The sequence below is a fragment of the Monodon monoceros genome, unplaced genomic scaffold (assembly GCF_005190385.1).
Source record: "Monodon monoceros isolate NGI ecotype Baffin Bay Population unplaced genomic scaffold, NGI_Narwhal_1 Super_Scaffold_16, whole genome shotgun sequence".
In the NCBI taxonomy this organism is placed as follows: Eukaryota; Metazoa; Chordata; class Mammalia; order Artiodactyla; family Monodontidae; genus Monodon; species Monodon monoceros.
The window spans coordinates 30,974,749-30,995,133 of record NW_021703772.1 but is presented as its reverse complement, the minus strand read 5'-3'; the positions used below and the strand labels follow the sequence as shown (position 1 = coordinate 30,995,133).

The 20,385-nt window shown below is 38.1% G+C and overlaps 1 protein-coding gene across 1 annotated transcript in view; it reads left to right on the top strand.

Moving 5' to 3' along the window:
• The window catches only part of PARD3B (par-3 family cell polarity regulator beta), a 1,035,739-nt gene that overhangs the window by 371,535 nt on the left and 643,819 nt on the right, over positions 1-20,385 (top strand). Inside the window, exon 3 of the mRNA XM_029225239.1 lies at positions 9,524-9,695. Coding sequence (XP_029081072.1) covers positions 9,524-9,695 — 172 coding nt within the window. The remainder of the gene's footprint in view (positions 1-9,523; positions 9,696-20,385) is intronic.

Sequence of the window (20,385 nt, the reverse complement as noted above, 5' to 3'; positions counted from 1 at the left end):
AGGGTTCTTCTAGCAGTCAAATGTAATGGAGAACACTGTACAGTTGTGTTTGTTTCAAAACTAGGTATGTTAATGTGCAAATTTGTTTTACAATTTTAAAAGGTTTCCTCTGGAAGAAGATCAAATACGTAAATGTAGTCCACCAGGAAACAGGATTGGGATTATAATGTACTAAGTGGATTTTAGGTGAACAAATTGTAAGATGCAGTTCTGGATTGAACCTCAAGGATGGGCAGAAGCTATTTTGTCCTATACAGGAGCATGCCTGGTAATGAAGGTTACCTTTATTCCTATGTGCATGGAAAATTAGGACACAGGTGGTATCCACATAAAAGTGTAGAATCCATATGAAAGAGGCTTTGCTCTTCCTCTCGGATATAGCAGAGAACTCCAATCACTCATTTACCTGACCCCCTTCTACCTGCCAAGTACCATACTAGGAGCTTGGAATATCAAGTCAATTGTACTTTAGTTCTCCCATCTTTAGAATGGAAATAATGGTGCTTTTCTCATAGGGTTTCTTGTGATTCTTAAATCATATATGTAAGCACTTTGAACAGTGCCAAGTGCATAATCAGGGCTATAAAATACTTGTTAAATATATTTTTAAATGATGTGACCCATGGTTTCAAATAGCTTACGGTTTACTTTTAGAGGTAAATAAATCAATGATCTTTTGTGCTGTGTGACCAGTGATGACAGACACCTGGACAGGTTATTGTGGAAACACCACAGAGTATGGTGGAGAGCCTCATCTGGGAGGCTGGAACTTCATTTTGAAAGCCATAATAGATAATGAAGAGGTTTTTTTGTTTTGTTTTGTTTTGCGGTACACGGGCCTCTCACTGTTGTGGCCTCTCCCGTTGCGGAGCACAGGCTCCAGACACGCAGGCCCAGCGGCCATGGCTCACGGGCCCAGCCGCTCCACGACATGTGGGATCTTCCCGGGGCATGAACACGTGTCCCCTGCATCGGCAGGTGGACTCTCAACCACTGCGCCACCAGGGAAGCCCATGAAGAGTTTTAAGCTGGAGCAAGACCAAGCCAGATCTGTGTGATGGAAGACCACTCTAGAAGTAGTGTTACGGGTGAATGTCAGGGGACTGGAGTGGAACCCAGAAGTGGATTGGGGCACTGGCAGTAGACATGTGAGGACCTGGCCAGAGGTAGTGTGGCATTTCGTTGTAATGGGATAATTCCAACAGAGAGAAATCACTCTTATATTACAGCAAGTTACTGCCTTCAAGGATCTGTTGACATAACCTCTGATGGCTGTGGTAGCACTGGGCCTCAGCTAAGAGATTGCCGAATTGTATTTCTGAGACAGTTATAGCTTTGGTTTGGTCAGAGAATAGAATTTGTAGGGAAAATGAAACTAAGCCAGTGGAATAATATTCAGTGTCAATGTCACATCATTGTAAGTGTATGTATGCTTTATAATTTACAAAATTATTTTCCCATATGCTATTTTATGCTTTCTGGTGTCAGATATACTTGTTTCAAATTGAATAGTCTTTCAAAAACGCAGATTAGGTATGCACGATTTAGATAACTCGAAGAAAAAGTCATTTGTGTGTGTGTGTGTCCATGCGTTGTAAAACAACCTAACTTGTAGCTTCATTTCTAATACTGTACACTCTCCCAAGACTTTAAGAGCCCTTGGGATTGGATAGAATCAAGGAACCATCTACTGATATACTGGGTAAATGGCAAGCGAAACCACCCAGTGGATTGGCCTCATCCCTGAAAACTTCCCAGCCAGTTTAACCCAAGTATCTTCTGCTTTCCTGTGGGGATATTATTTTTAATATGTGTAATTCAGAGACAGTGGAAATATTACTGACGAGTATACTGAATTTTTTATATTTCTGACATTTGTGTTATCCTGATGATTCTTAAAACTTTCTCCCGGTTTCTGTACCTGTTTACTTTTCCTGTAGCTGCCCCCAGGTGCCCTAGGATTAGAGTTTGGTGGCTGCCAGCTGACCTTCATTGAGACCCTTTGCCCAACCACTGCTGTGGAAGGTGAAGGGCACTGAGGAAAGGGCTCCTTCGGCTTCCTCTGTGTGTATTAGATAATGAGTTGTGAATGTTGTTTCATGAATGGTGAGCTATTATTACTAAGGAAAGTAAAGAATGCAGCAAAGCAAACTCGAGATTCTCTTAAGTTTGTCAAGTGGTAACACATCATCTCTGAAATTTTAATTCAAGGTAGTCAAAAGAAAAATAGGATTCAGTATAACTTACTACATAATTGAAGCAAATGTATTTTTGGCTGAAATATGGGTGTTTTTTTAATAGGCATATTTTTTGTTATTATGGGACAATTTAGGCTTCTGCCTCTTTAAAAAGTGATAAGGATAAAAGGGGTTCTTAGTACAATTGAATAAATCATGTTTTATTATTTTCTTTAGAATGCAGCTTAAAGCTGTAAAGTTTGTAAAGGTCCCTGTTATCGATTTTCAGTTTGGAGAGGAAATGAAAATTGGTTTTATCTCATTTACTGAATGTCGATTGAAGTTTCTGAGAAGCAGAGCTGTTACACGCTTGTTCTGAGGCTGGTAGATCTGATGAAGATGCTAATGTGAGCCTGCTAATTTTTAAAATCCAGATTAAATGTTTTTAGCTGGATGTCAAAATCCTTTGAAGGCAAGGGGTCCATTTTCAAACCTTTGTTTAAAGTGGCCTAAAATTAGCTCAATAGCCAGTTGTGATTTAGTTACAAGCAGATGCATACATTGAAATGAAATTCTGCAGTGTTTCTCCCAAAGGTCATAATGTGCTTTCTCTACTTGTGAAATTTTTGTAATTTCACAGTCTTACTTAGATTTAATTGTGTCTCAAGATTTGAGACAAATGATTCCAGCTTTATTTTGTAGGATACTGTTTTTTTTCTTTGTCTTTTAATTCTACTTGATAGTTGTTGCTAACATGGAATATGTATGAAACAGTAAAATATATATATATATATATGGCAAATAAGCCTTTCTTAGTAGTAAGTTAGTTCACTTGACATGTAATTAAAATGGAGCCACATATCTCTCCGTGTAATTGCTTATCCCAAAAAGATACTTTTATAAATACAGTTTATTATGTTCTATGAGCATTTGGATCATTCTTTTTTATTCTCTATGTAGACTAAAGATAATAGCATCAGATTATAAAAACTCAGGCTGTAAAAGTGACAGAATGCTACAGGCTGACGACGGAGCAAACCACATCTTGCATATTGAGGGACTCTGCAATAAATGTACTTGGTGGCACTTATTATTAAAATATTTACTTGTCAGTATAGAAAGTAAAGGCATTGCTATATTGCTTCGAGTTATGGTAAAAATAGAACAGACAGCACAAACCACGTATTGCTAGGTGGAAGAACGGCACTGCATGTCTGAAGGTTGTGTGTTCTTGTGTGATGAAGAGCAAAGAAAAGAGAAAAACAAAAATTACCTATTTGATGTGTTTGATCTTGGTACTTTCTCTGCTCCTCTGTCAACCCTGTGATGAAGAGATTAAAGAGAAGCAACAAAGTAAAAACAGAATAGGGATAAACAAGTCAAGTGGGACTCAGTCCAGGAGCCAGGGAATGCTAGCTATGGGAGGAAAAGGAATTAACATTTACCCTTCCGTTGTGTACCAGGCTCTGTGCTAAGCGTTTAGGCTTGTTAGGAGTATTATCAACGACATTAATATTCTGCCTCCACCCCACTCACCCCCAACACACACCCATGAACACACACTCACTCACACCTTTACCTTGTTTGAGTATAAAAATAGGTCTGAATCCTTGAAGAGATATCGATGATGTGAAATTGTGAAGAGCACGTGGCTCTTTTGATCAAGTCTTTTATTCCGGGTTATGGATTTTGTAAATCCAAAGCTCTTTTATTTCTTTTTGATCTTTGAGGTGGTGGTTGTTGACTTGTACGTTATTTTGACCTTTACAAGGTAAATACGAATAAAAAAGATTGAACTATTCTTTAAAGTAAAGCTTTTGCATAATATATTTTCTAGGTAAATTCTAAATAATTTCAGATGTTCCTTCCTAATACCCCCTGGGGAAGGAGTAGTCAGGGGGTACTTGTAGTTACCAAACCAATGCCTGATCTTTGAATTGGAAACACCATCAGCATTGGCGATTGAGATATAGTTATTGAAAATAATTTGTACATACCACATTAGCGTACCTGTTTTCTTGTGTTTTCCTCAGTTCTTTTTAGGAAGTAGGTATTTTCCTGAGAAATACACTCCACCTTGACCTCTCAAGTAGAGGTACAAAACACATGAGGTCATTGCCTTAATTTTACTGACAGTTAAAGAGAAAATCTTTTCATGTTAAATCAAGCATGGGAAGCTGGTAAAATGTAAAATTGACATGAATTTGTAAAATAAAAGCTGATTGCTTCAATTTTCAGTTTATGGCATGTCAATTCAAGCTGTGCTTCCACTCAGTTATTCACATTTGTTTTAAAGCTACTTCTGGGGACACATCCAAAAGCTTCACACCAGGTACATCAAAGTTGGAAGAAAGATTGGAAGAAAGCCAATTGGAAGAAAGCAAGCAAGGGGGTGTCTGGGACCAAACTGCTAACCTTGCCCATCTCTCCATCCACCATCCACCCTAGTTCAACTCTTCCACTCCTTCAGAAACCAGATCAGCAGATTGTCCCTTTCAAAAATGAACCAGAAAAGGAAAACACATAATCTCCATTTCAAGAGCAGAAGCCATTTCTGCCCCCCACCCCCACCCCCAGTGTTGAATAGAAAGTGAGGAACTTCTCCCCCCATCATAACAAAATGGAAGCAACAGTAATAATGATGATGATGTATTGAGTGTCTTATAGGTTTATATTGGTCATTTATACTCATTCATTTAAAAAATTAATTTTAGCGTTTTAAAAACACATGAAAAATCTAGCTATCTTTCATTGCTATATTAGGTTTCATATCCTTTTTTGCTTCTTTTCACTTGTTTATTTCAACAAATATATGTTGGGTGCCTACCATCTCTAATTCACTGTTCTAGGGATACAGCAAACAACAAAATCGACAAAAATCATTGTCTTCTTGGAGCTTATAATCTAGTATATTTTCCTAGGGAGTTTTACAGGGAGGACAGGCAAATAAATAAGACTAAGAAAAAAACATAGCATTGAGTGGTGACAAATACTATGAAGAAAAATGAAGGGAGTATGACAAGTGGGGGCAGGGGGAGAGGCGGCATTTCAATTGAGATAGTGTGGCCAGTGAAAGCCTGGCACTTGATAAAAATGTGAGGGATCGAGGAACAAGCCATGCAGGTATCTGGTGGAAGACTGTGTCAGGCAGAGAGAACAGCAAATGTAAAGACAGAGAGGGACAAAGAAGATAGCATAGCTGGATAGAATCCTGAGAACAAGGGAGAGAATCATCAGGACATGGGGTCAGAACCTTCACTGGGAGCCCATTACCATACAGGGCATTGCAAGGACCTGGGCTTTATTCTAAGTGAGGTGGAAAGGTATGACAGGGTTCTGATCAGAGGAGAGATGCGATCCGCCTTAGGTTTCAGCAAGATCACACTGGCTGTTGTGTTGAAAGTGGATTGAAAGGGAGCCTGGGTGGAAACAAGGAGTCCAATCACAGAGCCCTTGCAGTAACCCATGGGAGAAGCTATAGGAGCTGGGTCCAAAGAGGTGACAGTGGAGGGGGTAAGAAGTGGTCAAGCTCTGGTTATATTTTGACATTTATTGACCAATTGGATGTGTGTGCGGTGTATGAGAGATGAGGAGAAAGGGAAGGAAAGAGGGATTGAGGATTACTATAAGTCTTTTGGCCTGAGCAACTAGAAGGATGGATTGCCATTAATTAGGGATGTAAAAAGCTTATGGAAAGAGCTTTGGAAGATCAGTTTTTCAGTTTCTGACATGATAGGTTAGGCAATTGACCATATGAGCCTGGATTTCAGGAAGAAGCTCTGGGTTGGAGATTGAAGTATGGAATTTATCAGCATATACTTATATCTTTGCCATGAGACAAATTCAATCACAATACAAATTTAGAGGTATTCACTTTAACGTTTTTGGAGATAAGTGAAAGGAAACTTAATGGAGGGGCCAGGGATTTGAGGACAAAACTGAGAGAATGTGGTGTTCTGGAAGGTAAGTGAAGAAAACCATTTAAGGAGGAAGCAGTGATCAACTGTGCCCTAAAATCAAGCCAGAGACGCGACTTTGAATTTAGCACTGTGGAGACTGTTTTTGGTCTTGACAAGGGCGGTTTCAGTGGAAGAGAGGGGTGAGAGCCTGGCTAGAGGGGCCTCAGGAAAGAATAGGAGGACGGAGATTGGAAACTGTTCTATGGAGAGCTTTCAAATTTGGCTTTAGATGGAAGGTGGGAAATGGGGTGGTTTCAGTAGGGGTGAGTCTTGAGAAGGTTGACTTGTTTTTGGTTTTGGTTTTTTGATGAGCAGGTGAATAGCATATTTGTAAACTGACCTACCTGTGTGTATCTGGGGATTAGATGCCTAAATGCTGATAGAGATCTGTGGGGGTGGGAGTTTTGATTGGAAGTAAAGTCTGTTTGAACAGATCATTTTGGATCATGTGGTCTTATGAAAATGTCACTGCTGTACTGAGTGACATGAAAATACTAGCAACACATAAGGAGAACAGAAGGGGCACCAGAAGATGGATAGGACAGCAGAAGAGGAAGGCATCCAAATCAAATATTGCCTATTTGCATTTTGCAAAAAGTTGAGGTTACTGCAGTCCCTAAGGTGTCAGTGGAAAATCTCCCACATGCCACAGAAGTTTAGTCTAAATGGAGCCTTAACAGAAATTTTTTAATAAAGATATAACTCTTTTTTTTTTTTTTTAATGTTCAGCTCATCGCTGTGGGAAAGGTAATTTTGAATGGGTTTAAAGGTGGAGTAAGGCCATTTTCATACACTGGACACTTTGGAAATCAGTCTGCCTTCTGTTGAGGGATTAGAACAGTGGTTTATGTTAATTACATATCTCTGTAACACTCTCCACCAGGAACTGTGTCACCAGGAATGTAGGTGTTCTTGATGAAACAAGTAATCCAGCTAACAGAGACCTACAGCATAGGGTTTAAATTAATTATCAGTGTTGACGCAAGTGTAAGTCTGGATATACTGTAGATGTTGAGATGAAGACTGGATGAAGAGTCTCTTATCAGCCAGCACTTGTGGTACCAGTGCCTTTGTCTGGGTGCCACAGATTCAGGAGCTGATTCTCTTCTTTCCAGGAGTAGAGACTTTATTCCATCCATTCATCCAGACATCCAGAGTAGGCTCTGTGGAGATAATTCCTGTCAATCATGAGATTGGGAGACAGACTAGGCAATTAATTAATCAAAGAGATGATGAGATTTGGGGAGCCTCCAGGTCTCACTGTCATCTTTGAGAAAGTCGTGTATTTGCCTGTATCTCCAAAGAGTAGAATACACATTTCTTTAGGGCATAACATCCTCCTGGACAAGCTGTAAACATTCCATAATGTAGCCTCTCTTTTCACAGTGCTCTTTTTGGAAAATACAGTATGGTCTGAATCCCTGGATTGGACTAGATTCTAGTACAGATTACTGTTTAGTCTGTCACTTTGGGAAACAAACTCTCTGACTACCCTGTGTTCCCATTAGATAAATAGGTATAACATTGTTACTGCATATGCTCTGACCTTGTGTGAATATAATAGTAGTATGGAAAACAGTGAAGTATTTTAAGGAGAGAAGGTTACATAAGAGCCATAGATAATGATTTATTTATGAGCTATCAAGTTTAAGCTTTTGTACTATACTTCTGAGTGATATCCTTTTTTTCTTTTTGCCATTATTTCAGGCACATAGGATCTACTAAGATTTAAGGATGTAGCAAGAGGGAAATCTTACACAAAACTGTGTGTAGTACCAGTATAATAAGCCACTTTGCCTTGTTGATTAGTATTTTAAAATAAATGTTACAAGTATGTGTTAGAATTCACCAATATGTAAAATTGAAATTATGTCACAGGAATAGTGATGAAAATAACACTTCTATCACATTTTGAAAGTTGATTTTGTTTCTCTTTTCAGGATTTAAAGTGTTAAGCTCTTCATTTTGGCCAGATGATTAGAAAGATATAGTTCTCCTGATTATTTTTATACTAGAATAATCTTTCATTATTAATCCATTTAAGTCATCTCAAATCGGTTCATCAGTGCTACCAATTAAAAATAGAAAATGTATGTGCTCAATTTCAAGAATTAAAAATAATGCCTTGGGAGTAGCATTTCTTTCCGTGGTGAGAGGATTGTTGGATTTTCCAATTAAAGAAGTCTCCATACTGGAAATGAGTAGTCAATTATGAAGGTTATTTTTGAATAGCCAATTTGCATATCCCTAATTGTATTCATTTCTTTTGAAAGACTGAACTTGGAATTTATGATGTTTTGATTGGTTAACCCTGCACTGGTGTTATTAATACTACTGCCAGCAAGGTTCCCCTATGAATGGGGCTTTGAGTGCCTTTCCTAAATAAATGTTTGAATGATAAGTAGGTTTGTTTTATTTAATGAATGGAAATATCTGAACATTTACTAGTTTGCTAAATTTGCGCTCACTGTACTTTATTGGATTGACAGTAACATCCCTGAGCTGCCTGCGGCACTCATATTTGGACTTTTCCACATCAGCTGAGAGCCATTGGAAGTTCCTATCGTGATGCTGTCTGCTGGCCAAAAACGCAAATGGCTGCCTCTGCCATTTATACAGCAGTGTTTGCCCAATTACTTGATTATTTTATTGTATGTTGCCCCTACTTTAAGAAAAATGACTTGGAGATGGACAGTTAAACGTTTTTATATGAATGACGAGAAGCATAGTTCTCATATGAAATAAAATTGAGATGAAGATGGGAATAATTAAAAGTTCTGAGGTTTAGTGCCTTTGGACTTAAACCAATCAACATGGAGTTAGTCATGAAGGAAAATAACGAAATTACAGGCATGAATGCAAATGGGATACCTATGTGTACAAGATAAACACGGATTGTGTGTAAATATACACATGTATGTATGGTTCTACTTATGATTGTGTCTGAAAGGCAGTTACAGTTAGGGATTTTATCGTCTTTACCTCTCTAAACCTGGAATGTCCTCTTCTACCATGTAAGTCTATTGTTCAAATCCTGCATATTCAACTTTCATGTCTGGCCGCACTCTTGAATGAAAGAGATACTGAAGTCCTTTCAGGCATATGAGAAAAGGTGGTGAGGGGAGGTGGCGGCCATTTCATTCCTTCCAGAGGGTTAGCCAAAATTGGATCTCTATTTCAGGAATATACAAACCATTAATTATTTCTTGACCATGGCACTTTTAGGCGTAATGTTGAATTAAGAGTTGTGCTACAGTAACATTAAAGTTTTCGGTTTTAAGAGGTCATTTTTTAAAAAACCAAATGAAGATCACAATCAGCTAGGTACAGGGTTGATGTGATATGCATGTTCTACAAAGTAATTAGTGCTGTTGGATTTGTTTGTAGCTGATTGCTGTGTTTGACGAACAAGAACCACTCCACAAGATCGAGAGCCCCAGTGGAAACCCCGCAGGCCGGCAGAGCCCAGATGCTTTTGAGACAGAAGTGGCTGCCCAACTGGCTGCGTTTAAACCAGTTGGTGGGGAAATTGAAGTAACCCCTTCTGCTCTGAAATTAGGTAGGTGTATTATTTTAGTGGTATGCTTTTCACCTGGTTGAAATACCTCATCTTGCTGGCTATGAGTTTCTTCTACTTTATGACTTACCCTGTTAGTGTTTGCCTTTAAAAAAATAAACCTGGTTTGTCTTTCTCTAAATTATTTTTTTTACGTAGATCTTTGCAGCTGCTGATGCTCAGGCCATAGATGCAGTTTTTTTCTTGAATTGCAAGTGAATCTGAATTGCATATCCTTGAAGTTACTGGGGAGGAGTTGGACTGTAAAGGATGAGCTTCATCTGTAGCATATGAGGACTGCTTAAATTTTTTAAAAAGTCCCTGAAAAAAGTCACTTGGTAAAAGCTAAGGGTTATCAAGGAATCCAGGCTAGAAATAAAAGGTCACTTTCCGTTTTAGCCACCTTTTTCTTCTCCACAAGTTGTATAACTCAGAGTTTGGGGGAAACATTTTGAAGTTAGTTTCTAATTCTGTCCTACTGATTTATTCCAACCTGGTGATTTTGCTCAGAATTCCCTTTTGTTATATTTGTTTTGAAGGTATTGGTAGAAAGAGAAAATAAACATTCTTCTAAAGTTTTAGTGAATTTATGTCTCCAAGATAAATAATGTCAGTTATTGGTGATAACTCTTAAAGATAATTTTAGGTCAGTTTAACAGCATAAAGTTTTGAAAATCCACTAATATTTTGGTACTGAAAACCATTTTTTATTCCTGTTGAATGAATGCATACATTTTGAGACAGCTCTAAGCGCTGGTTATAGGTTAATTCTCAAGCTAGACCAGAGGTTTTTTTCCATTTTGCAAAGGGAAACATACGCTTAAAATTGTAAAAATTTTACATAGTATAATTTTTGCCATTTGAAACAAAATACATTATACAGTTTATTTTACATGCCACAATACTGAATATTTATATTTTGTACTAATTTTCTGGAAAGCATCTACAGTGCCCCTTTTAAAATAAACCAAGTGGAAATTAAATGACCCATCGTCTTCATAATTTTTCTCTATCGTTTGGAAACCAAGCTAGCAGAGCAGTTCTGCTGGAACTCGGTCGTTGGAGGGCTTTGTGGCAGCTTCTCTTCATCTGGAGTGAAGTTTGTGGCTTCAGCAACCTCACGGCCCTATCATTCATTTGCATAATGGATGCCTTTTATGCATTATGCAAATAGTATGGGAGGAAAATTAGGCAATAAGGGAAGACGAAAGGAGAAAATTGCTTGTTTTAATATTCTATTTATAAGCAAGCACTGTGGTCTTCAAAAGGCTGAACCTCAGAGTACCCCTGTGCCTGGGAATTTGTTTTTTCACCTTTCTCTTATGAGCTTTCTCAGGGAAAAATGTTTGTTTTTCTTTGGCTTTTTCAGCTTTTGTTGAACCATCTGAGCAATATAACATTCAGCGTAGGAGGAAAAGTAAGCTGAGGTTCCCCATCGTTGAAGGTGGACTTTCTGCTTCTTCAATACTGATTTTGGGTCAGACACAGATAGGAAATAATATTTATTCAGTGGTGACTATATGCGAGCCACAGAACTCAAGGCAGTGCACCGCGTATTCTAAATCCTGTACTCCTAACAATTCATTTAAGCCTCGTGATACTTAGTTGGGTTCTGTTATCTCCCTAATTTAACAGATGAGGAAACAGGCCTAGAGCAGTTAAATAACTCCTCCAAAGTCACATAGCTGTTAGGTGGCAAACGTAGGATTTGAACCCTTGCTAGCTCCAGTGTCAGGAACAATTTTTCTGTGCTGTCTTTCATATGCTCTTTGTAAAATAATACAGTGATATCATTTTCCTGAGAGTCATTTTGTGAATATGTATCAAACCCTGAAAATGCTTAAGTCCTTGGCTTCAAATCCCATTTCACCTAGTGTCACAGATGAAATGGTGAGATTGGCCAGCCTTCACTCTTTGGTGGTCAGTGTTGCCTTCCGGCCATTCAGTCTGAAACCGTGTCATTATATCCTTTTCCTTCCTTTTCTTCCCATCATCATCCACAGTTTCTTCAGCCTTCATGTCCATGACCATTGAAGCAGGCCAGAGCTTTCCCATCAATCAGACTACTACAGAGGCCTCAAACTGACCTCCTTCTTTACAGGGCCGGCTTTCCCCAATCTCTGCTTCTGCCAGGTCTACCTTTCTAAATCACAAAGCTGATTATATAACTCCCCTGCTCAACAACGTCCAATGGCTTCCCACTGCTAGGAGAACCACGTCCACACTCATTAGCAAGCTGATGCGGACAGCTCCTCAGAATTAGATGGAGGTATTTGGGCAGGGATGAAGGGTGAAGAAATCATCCCTTATCTACTCTCATGGTTCTATCAGACTCAGTACTTTACATTTCTGGAACTTTAAAAGCAAAGAAAAAAGATATTTATTGAGTTTCTCAGATAGAGGAATTAAAGACAGAAGCAAAGCCACCAGCTTTGGTATCTGCCCGTTCTGTTTTCCTTTCATTGCCCTCAGGGCAGGGTGTGGTCATGGCTTGGGCACACAGGGATGGAGGGATATGCTTGGCAGCAGATGTAGTATCCATGAATGGCTCTTCTGGGAGGTGACCTGGTTGTGCTGCCAGGCCCACCCTGAGACCTTGTTTAGACGAAGAATGGGAGGGGGTAGTCAGAGGAGGAGTAGCGTGTGTGTTCCAGCGATTCTTCATCACAGGGGGCATATAAAATGCCAAGCCCCAAAGCCCCAGCCCGTCCTCTCTGCTCCCCACTCAGCTCTCAGAGGCCACTGGAACTGGTTCTACTTCTCATGGGACTCATTAGCCCAGGCTGGTACAACACACGCAGGGCTGATTCTCCCTGGTTTTCTCGCTCTTGAGATCCATCCAAGACGATGGGGAATTTAACCGTTATCGGTTTGCATGCTTATCTTACTTGAGATAATCTGTTACAATTTAACAGATATTGGGAATCAGGATGTTCTTACCATTAGGTCATGTTAATCACCAAAAATGTAGGTTTTATTGATACTGAAATAAAAATGCACTCAACATTCAGTATAATTGTTGTATCTTTCTCCAGCACAAGTTAGTCGTCATCAGTATCCTGTTGAAAACTGACGGCCTCCCCGCCGCATACATGCAGACAGTGGTTGGGCCCACCTCTTTTTTCTTTATCTTCCAAGGTGAAACACGTATACACAGAATACGCAGGAAGCTCGTATTCAGGGGCTCTTCATGGCCTCTCCCCTTCTTGTCTGCCCACTTTTATTACTAGCCTCTCTGCTACAATCGCCTTAACCTGCCGCTACCACAAGCCACTTGGCATTCCCTAAATTTGCTACTTTCTTTCAAACCTTTGTGTCTTTGTAGTTAGTGTTCCCTTCACCTGGCTCACCCCTTTGCCTCTTTTCTACTTGGTGAAATTGTATGCACCTTTTAAACTCAAGCTCAAATATGCCCTTGTTTGTGAAACCTTGTCCAATTGGATCTTCAAGATAGTACGGTAAGTGTACCATAAATGCATTGCTTAATTCTTCAACAGCGAAGGGATACAAAGATGAAGAAATTTTCTACTGACCAAAAGGGATTCATAGTTTTGCACCCTGTAAGCTAATGGGGTATATATATTTTTACATTTGCAAGACGAATTTTAAATCAGCTGGGCAAACACATACTTCCAACTTCATCTAAATTATTTCCTACCATTTATTTTGTAATGGATTTTCTAATGTAATGCTAAACGACTAAGCCCTGACTCAGCCCTAACTAGTAAATCATTCTAACACTTCAAGATTATAATGTTTCTTTAGTTGCCAGTACATATTACTGTGTAGACTAGAGATTGCTAACCTAAGAGTCTATTTAAAAGAAGAGACAGGGTAGAACAAACACCAGGTAGAATAGCAAAGAATCATATTCACAGAGCCCATTTAGACTTTAAAATCACCTAGTTCAGGAGTTTTCCAGGTCTTCTCTGAGGAGCCCTATGGTACTTCCTAACACGTTTTGGGATTTCAGCAAATATTTGATTCTAGTTTATTAATAACATTTATTGAACACTTAAATTGCAGATGCTATTTTAATTCATTCACACTCACTCTTTGTACACATAAGATTGGCTATACTAGCAGGGAAGAAAGGGATGCCGAAGGCTGTTGAGTAGGCAATAGAGAATCCTAATACTAATCCTAAATCCTACAGCAAAGAAACCTACCTTCACTCAAAAGAATCGTTAGCACCTCTTAGAACAACTTTTGTGAAAAGCTGATCTGTTAATAGACAATTCCATAGAATTTCATGAGAGCAATTTTCTAGACAATTAACATTATTTTACAAGTGACCAAGTAAAAGCTTAGACTCAGTGTGTGCTGTGATGTCAAATAACTAGTTGGTTAAAGGAGTAGAACTGGAACCTGCATTTCTTGGCTTTCAGCTACATGACATCTTTTGGATTAATTGTAGGTTTCAATTATCTGTACCTTTTAATACTATATGGGATAAAATAACACCTTATATCCTTTTGGAACGAGATAGAGTGTAAATTAATAAATATATACCTTGAATAGTTGTAAATAAAAAGCTAGTAAGGAAGTACCAGAAAATTAATATGGAGAAAATTTCTTTTAAATCCTTCTGTGTCAGAAATGAATTTGCTTCTATTTCTTCATCCCATGTGTATGCACACACATGCACTTACACGCATGTGTGTATGTTTGGGGGAAAATTGCACTGAAACAAACATGCTAATATTTGGGATACTTGGTAATTTTTCTCCCATATTGTGGATACTGTTGTCCTTTTTGACATTTCAAGTATCTGCATGTAGAGCCTTCTGTAAATAAGACAAATTAGTGAGGACGCTTACTTTGATGTTTGGAAGAATGAGAGTCCTTTAGCCTTTCTCCAACTAATCTTTATGCTGCCTTTATGATCAGTGGTAACTGACCTTCTGCTGTTCCCCAAAAGACTTCATGAGGCTGTAGTCCAAGGTTGACCCAATCCTTGTCCCTTGAGAACCAATGATATGGAGCCAGTCCCAGACCCTACAGTATTTGATCTAGCTGTGTATCCAGACAAGTCATTTAACCTATAGCTATCACATTTTTCCAAACAAAGAATAAATCAGGACACATTTGGCATTCTATAGAAGTGAATATTCTTAACTGAGACCATACAGGTTACTTCCTTATGTGCCACTGCCATATCTCCCTGGGCCATAGTTTTCTCATCTATACTCTAGGCCTTTCTTGCTCTAATGGGCTATGATTGTCCCAGGAGAATTTCATTAATTCCAAGCTGAATTTGAATCTGACTCCATGCCCCTGTCAATTTCCATCCTATGGCCCCAGTTTTATTTTGAAACTTTTGGTAATTTTTCCTCAGTATTCTTGACTGAAATTTGCTATTTTAGATTAAGGTTCCACGAGAAAATATGTCTTTAGTTATAATTATTTAAGCAATGCAATTTAAACAGTGTATCAGGATAAAAAGTACTTTCAGCTTCGTTGTTGCCACTCTTGTGATCTATATTACCCAGATATAAAGCAATCTGATTAAAGTTTGGAGTTGAAATGATATTAGCTTTATTCTCCTCTTGTGTGTTAAACTTTGAAGATGAGATACTTTCTGTTTGAAAGTATTCTTGTTTTTGAGACTTGAAAGCCGAAAGGTGCCTCAGATGCTTTATTGTTTCCATGTGTGTTTGTGCTTCTTCAAAACTGAAAGGAAAATTATGATTGTATGTTTGTTATAATATAATTATTTTCAAAACATTGAGCTCTCCTCTCTTTATTTTCAGTAGTTCCCAGATCCTGTGGCATAGCCATAGATTAGTGTTGGAAATTGTGACCATTTTCTCTCTGATTTTGACTAATTTACTGAATAAGGGAAACATGTGGGATCGTTTGTCTGAATTTTAAAAGAAACCAAATCCCTTTATGGCGCTGATCTTTGGGAAAAAAATAAAGCAGGGGGAAGTTTATTCCTTTAATTAGGCTTCAGTGTTTAAGTAGCTGCTGTGCCCATAATGTGAGTTTAAGTATTGGCATCTGACCCTAGACAAACACAGTCACGCCACACACACAGCAGAACGAAACTCAGGGCTGGGCCAGGCTTCTGGCAGAGCCTTTGAATTCTGACTACAAAGCACCCAAGCCTGTGAGGGTTCCTTGTTACTGGAAGCTCTCTGCTGTGGGCAGTGAAACCCCAAGTTGAAATGACCAGGGAACTGAGGTCATTTGCTTGGATGAATCCATAAGTCATCATTTGGTCAGAGTTTCATCCTATTTGTTTCTTATTGAGTCTGATTATTCAAAAGTTAACAGCTATAGAATCGTTTTCCTTTCTCTTCTTTTGTCTTCCTTGGGAGCCTGGTATTTTCTCCCATGTAGGCTTAGATGAATGATGTTGTAATTAGCTATGGTAGCCTTGCCAGGCTATCGTCGATCAGTCATAGCCATGTAGTCTATAAAGTGTGTGCATGCTTTTCTGGTATGACGGTAACTAAATCAGGACTAAAGGGGTCACAGTGTTCTAACCCATTTCTGGCACCGTTATTCTTTTGCTATTGTTTTGGGTTTTATTTTAGTTTGTTTTCAGAGTAGGTGAAAAGTTGCTGGGGAGGGAGGTGGTACAGGGAAAGTCAGGTTGTACATCGAATATTTTTAAAAAAATTTAATACTCTGGAAAAGGGCCTGAGGTACTTGATTAAATGAAAGAATAAAATGAATATCTAAAGACAAGCAACTCCTAACAAATATTAAAAGGTAATTACTACACAGGAATAATTTGTGTTTGTGTTAGTGAAGTACAAATGTGAATGATAGTTCAAATATGGCACTTTCAGTACACCCGGGATTGCGTCTCGAGTAATTGCAGTTGAATGGTCAGCATAAACACACTTCATAGACAAGCAATCAGTTCAGATAACATTTTGTAAAAATAGCATGATGAGTTTTGCTTGAAGATATTCTATATTCTTATAAGGGTCTTTTCAGTGAGATTTATTAAATTATCAAATGTTAAGCAAGGAAAAATTAAAAAATTAACGTCATCCTAACAGAACTATTTTCATTTTTCTATTTCCTATCCAGTTTATCTTTGCATTTTAATCTTAATTCAATTCTTTTTTACACCTGCTCAGTTTTCCTTTTGTCTCTTTTCTTTAATTTTGTGTACTATATCTAATGGCTAAATTCAGTACCTAAATTGGTACTAAGTTGGCTGTACTCTAATAAAAAGTATTAAAGGAAATTTGCATTTAGCCATTTACCCCAGAAATGTAAGACAGTGTATAAAAACCAAGCTTTCCTTCTTGTTCTTTTCCAGCTGTATTTTCTAAGTTGATTATACGACCTCAAAAAACAAACCAAAAAGAAAACCCATTGAGTTCACCAGCCCCCTTTGGCCTCTTGCTGATGCTGGACCCACACTGAGACAGTCTGCAAATCCTCTCATAAACAAACGGAATGAAAGGTCACCTTCCTACTGCTCACTTGATATTAGACCCCTGGGTTTTCAAGCCTCTTTTGCAGATTGCTTTTAATAGTAAGCCCAGTGAAGCTCTGTTTGCAGAGGCCTAGTCCCTAGCTAGTGAAAATATTTTCAGCCATGCTGTCATACTCACCTCCTTGTAGTTCCCTGGACCACTGATAATTTTTGGTTTGTCCTTTTAATAGAAGAAACTGTCATCCTCCTCTCCCCTACCCAACATACACACACATAGTCTTTCCTTCCTCCCTTCCCCACCCATCATTACAACTCCCATTGGCCTTCCTTGGAACCACTTCCCACATCTCTGCTATTCAGGTTCTCTGAGGCAGTCAACAGGGCCAGGTAGAATGGCCCTCATTCTCTAAATACAACTGTTGTTTTTTAGAACCTAGTTGGGTTTTACATGTCTGTTACAGAATACTTTCAAATTATTTATCTGTATTAAATTTTTCTTAATATTCAAATTTTTATAAATATAAATCTTTGTAGCCATAAAATAGATTGTATTTCTCATAAATTTCTAATGACACCTAAACAAATTATTTATAATAAACATGCTGATTTTCTTTTGCAATTTGAAATTCAAGAATCTTGCTAACAATTCAAAATATGGTAATACCTCTTTTGCACTAACAAGTTAAATGTAAGGTTAAGCCTTTGGGACTTTTTCTTTGTGTATATGTGTGTGTGTGTGTGTGTGTGTGTGTGTATGCGCACACATGGGTTTGTTCTTTTTTTTTTTTTTCTCTTTCCGCCCAGATGGGCAGGGCAAAAAGAAAAATCCACTAATTTAATTATTTACAGAAGATCCATCTTAAGGACAAGTCACTCAGAGTTGGACATGCTTTTATGACTGGCTCAGGATTTTCTCATTTGCGTTATCTGATAAAGCCATATGATGAATTACGACCCAGTATACACACATTGGGTTATTTCCTTGCTCTATGCCCATTTTGAAATTTTACTAAGATCTTGATTTGGCCCAATGAAAGTAAAAAATACTGAAACAGCTTGATCTGTTCATTCTCACATCCCAAGGTGATAAGGAAAGGTGGCAGCCTTTGCTTAGCAATTGCCTTAAGAAAAGCTCTCTCTCTTGTGTTTACCCTTTTTTTTATGTTTACCAGATAAAATAAGACAGCCTCCCAGATATCAGTGCCACACCCTGTCAATTTATCATTGAAACAATGCATCCATCATATGGTACATACAAAATGATATTCATTTTGTTTGTTCGTAGGCTTAATGAGAAAATCTTGATAGCTATCAGAAAATACAGGCGACCTTTTAAAAATACCAGAAAAGTTCTGATTACTTTTTAGTATAAATATGACTCTTTGTTAAATTCCTGAAACTCCTTTACAGATGGAAGAAATTTGGGACTTTATATATATTTTTTCTGTGTGTAAAATTGAAGTACAGGAAATTATGTGGTACATCTTGCTTATTTTCTTTTTGTTTATATGGAAGACTTGACTATGATTACTTAATGCATGTGTATGGAATATGCCATGATCAAGGAAAATAAGTGGGAGTAGGGATTTTGCCTTACCACAGCCTATTTAAAACCATAACACTAGTATTTGGTGTTTTAAGATAATATTGACTAAAGAAGCCATTACTTCAATGTCATGTTTCTTGAAACTGTTGATAAGAATGGTGTTTCCATATCCTTTTGCACTATATATTCTGAAAAATGGCATGGATAACAGCAAACTGAATGGCTTTGTGTCATCTGGTTCTGCATAATTGTGATGATCAATTAAACTCTCCTTGTGTTTTTAAAACAAATAGACTTTCTGTCCCGGAGATCTGAAAGCATGAGGCAAAGTTCTTATTTTAGTCACAGTTCAGGAATAATGTCCTTTGACCTCATGACTTTAGTCTGATGTTACAGTTAACTGCCCTTATGGCAGAGAGTTCAGCATTTGCACAGCTGACATCTGCTCTTTTCAGATGATTGTGCTTAAGAATATAGCAGTGGAAATCAGTCTGTCTGATCAGTCTGTCGGAGCCAGTGCACCGGTGGTGTGACTATCACTGACTTCAGTTACTCAAGAGTTATTTATTACTGGCCCAATAGATGAAAAGTATTAGCTAGGCTACCAGAGTAATATAAAATAATACAAGTCATGAACTCATTCTCAAGCAGCTTACAATCTAGTTGACTTAAGATAAATTACTAAGTGAGTCTCTTAACTTGGTTAGGTTTCCACTTTTATAATTTACAACTGTTGTTATAATAATACAGAGCATGCAATTAGAAACCCTTACAGTTAAAGATCTTACCACATAAATAAATTTAGACATGCACAAAAGCTTCTGTGTGTGCCATTTGTCATGTGGGACATCTCCTTATAGCTTGGTTAATTGTCTTTTCTTTGGGTCTTTGGTTGATAGAGAGGCTCATGGAAATAGTTCCAGTTTGTGTTGCTACAGTTTTTATTGACTCTATTTTGGGCAGTGCTAGTTTTATCTCCTATTAGGTAACCAGAAATAACTAGGATCCCTGGTCTTTCCACTACCACCAACATCCTGAGCTGCCCAAGTGAGGTCTCCAAGGACCTAATGGGTTGATGGATGAATATTTATTTATCTATCCATTCATCTGTCTAGCCTTTTCACCAAAGATGCTCTCGTCAAATGTACTCATTTAATCCTAAGTAGTGAAGTTGGGGACCAGACTTCTTCCCTGGTGAGTTGAGCTAATGCACTGTTCAGAAGAATTAGATATGCTCTAACCAGGAGGTAGAGTTCACTGACCCACCCTTTCTTTTTCACTGAGGACCATATAAATTACCGATTGGACCCCAACAGTGATCTTTTCTTCTCCAAATCTATAGGCTATACCTCAGCCTAATTTATGTACACTATACAGAAAGTTTAAGCAAGTGCTATTTTCAGTCCCTCTGTTCTTCTGACTCACAATACCGTTCTCCAGGTGACTGCTCGGATTGTCTAAACATGATTGTCTTGTGAATTCTTCTACACTGTGGGCTGCACTGAGAAGAAGCATTTTGACCATGTTGGAAGATTTCCTTAAAGAAGTTTACAAAATGAGTTCTGTGGGTTTTTTTTTCCTTTTCAGACCTTTTTGAAAACTTACTCAAAAATTAATTTTTCTTTAAAAGACCTTCCTCAACTGCCTTCTTAATGCCCTGTTCTGAAAGATAGTGTTTTAGCATTTGTTGGGTAGTTGTCCTCAATTTGATATAATATTCTGTCTTTATAAGGTGAAAAGTTATG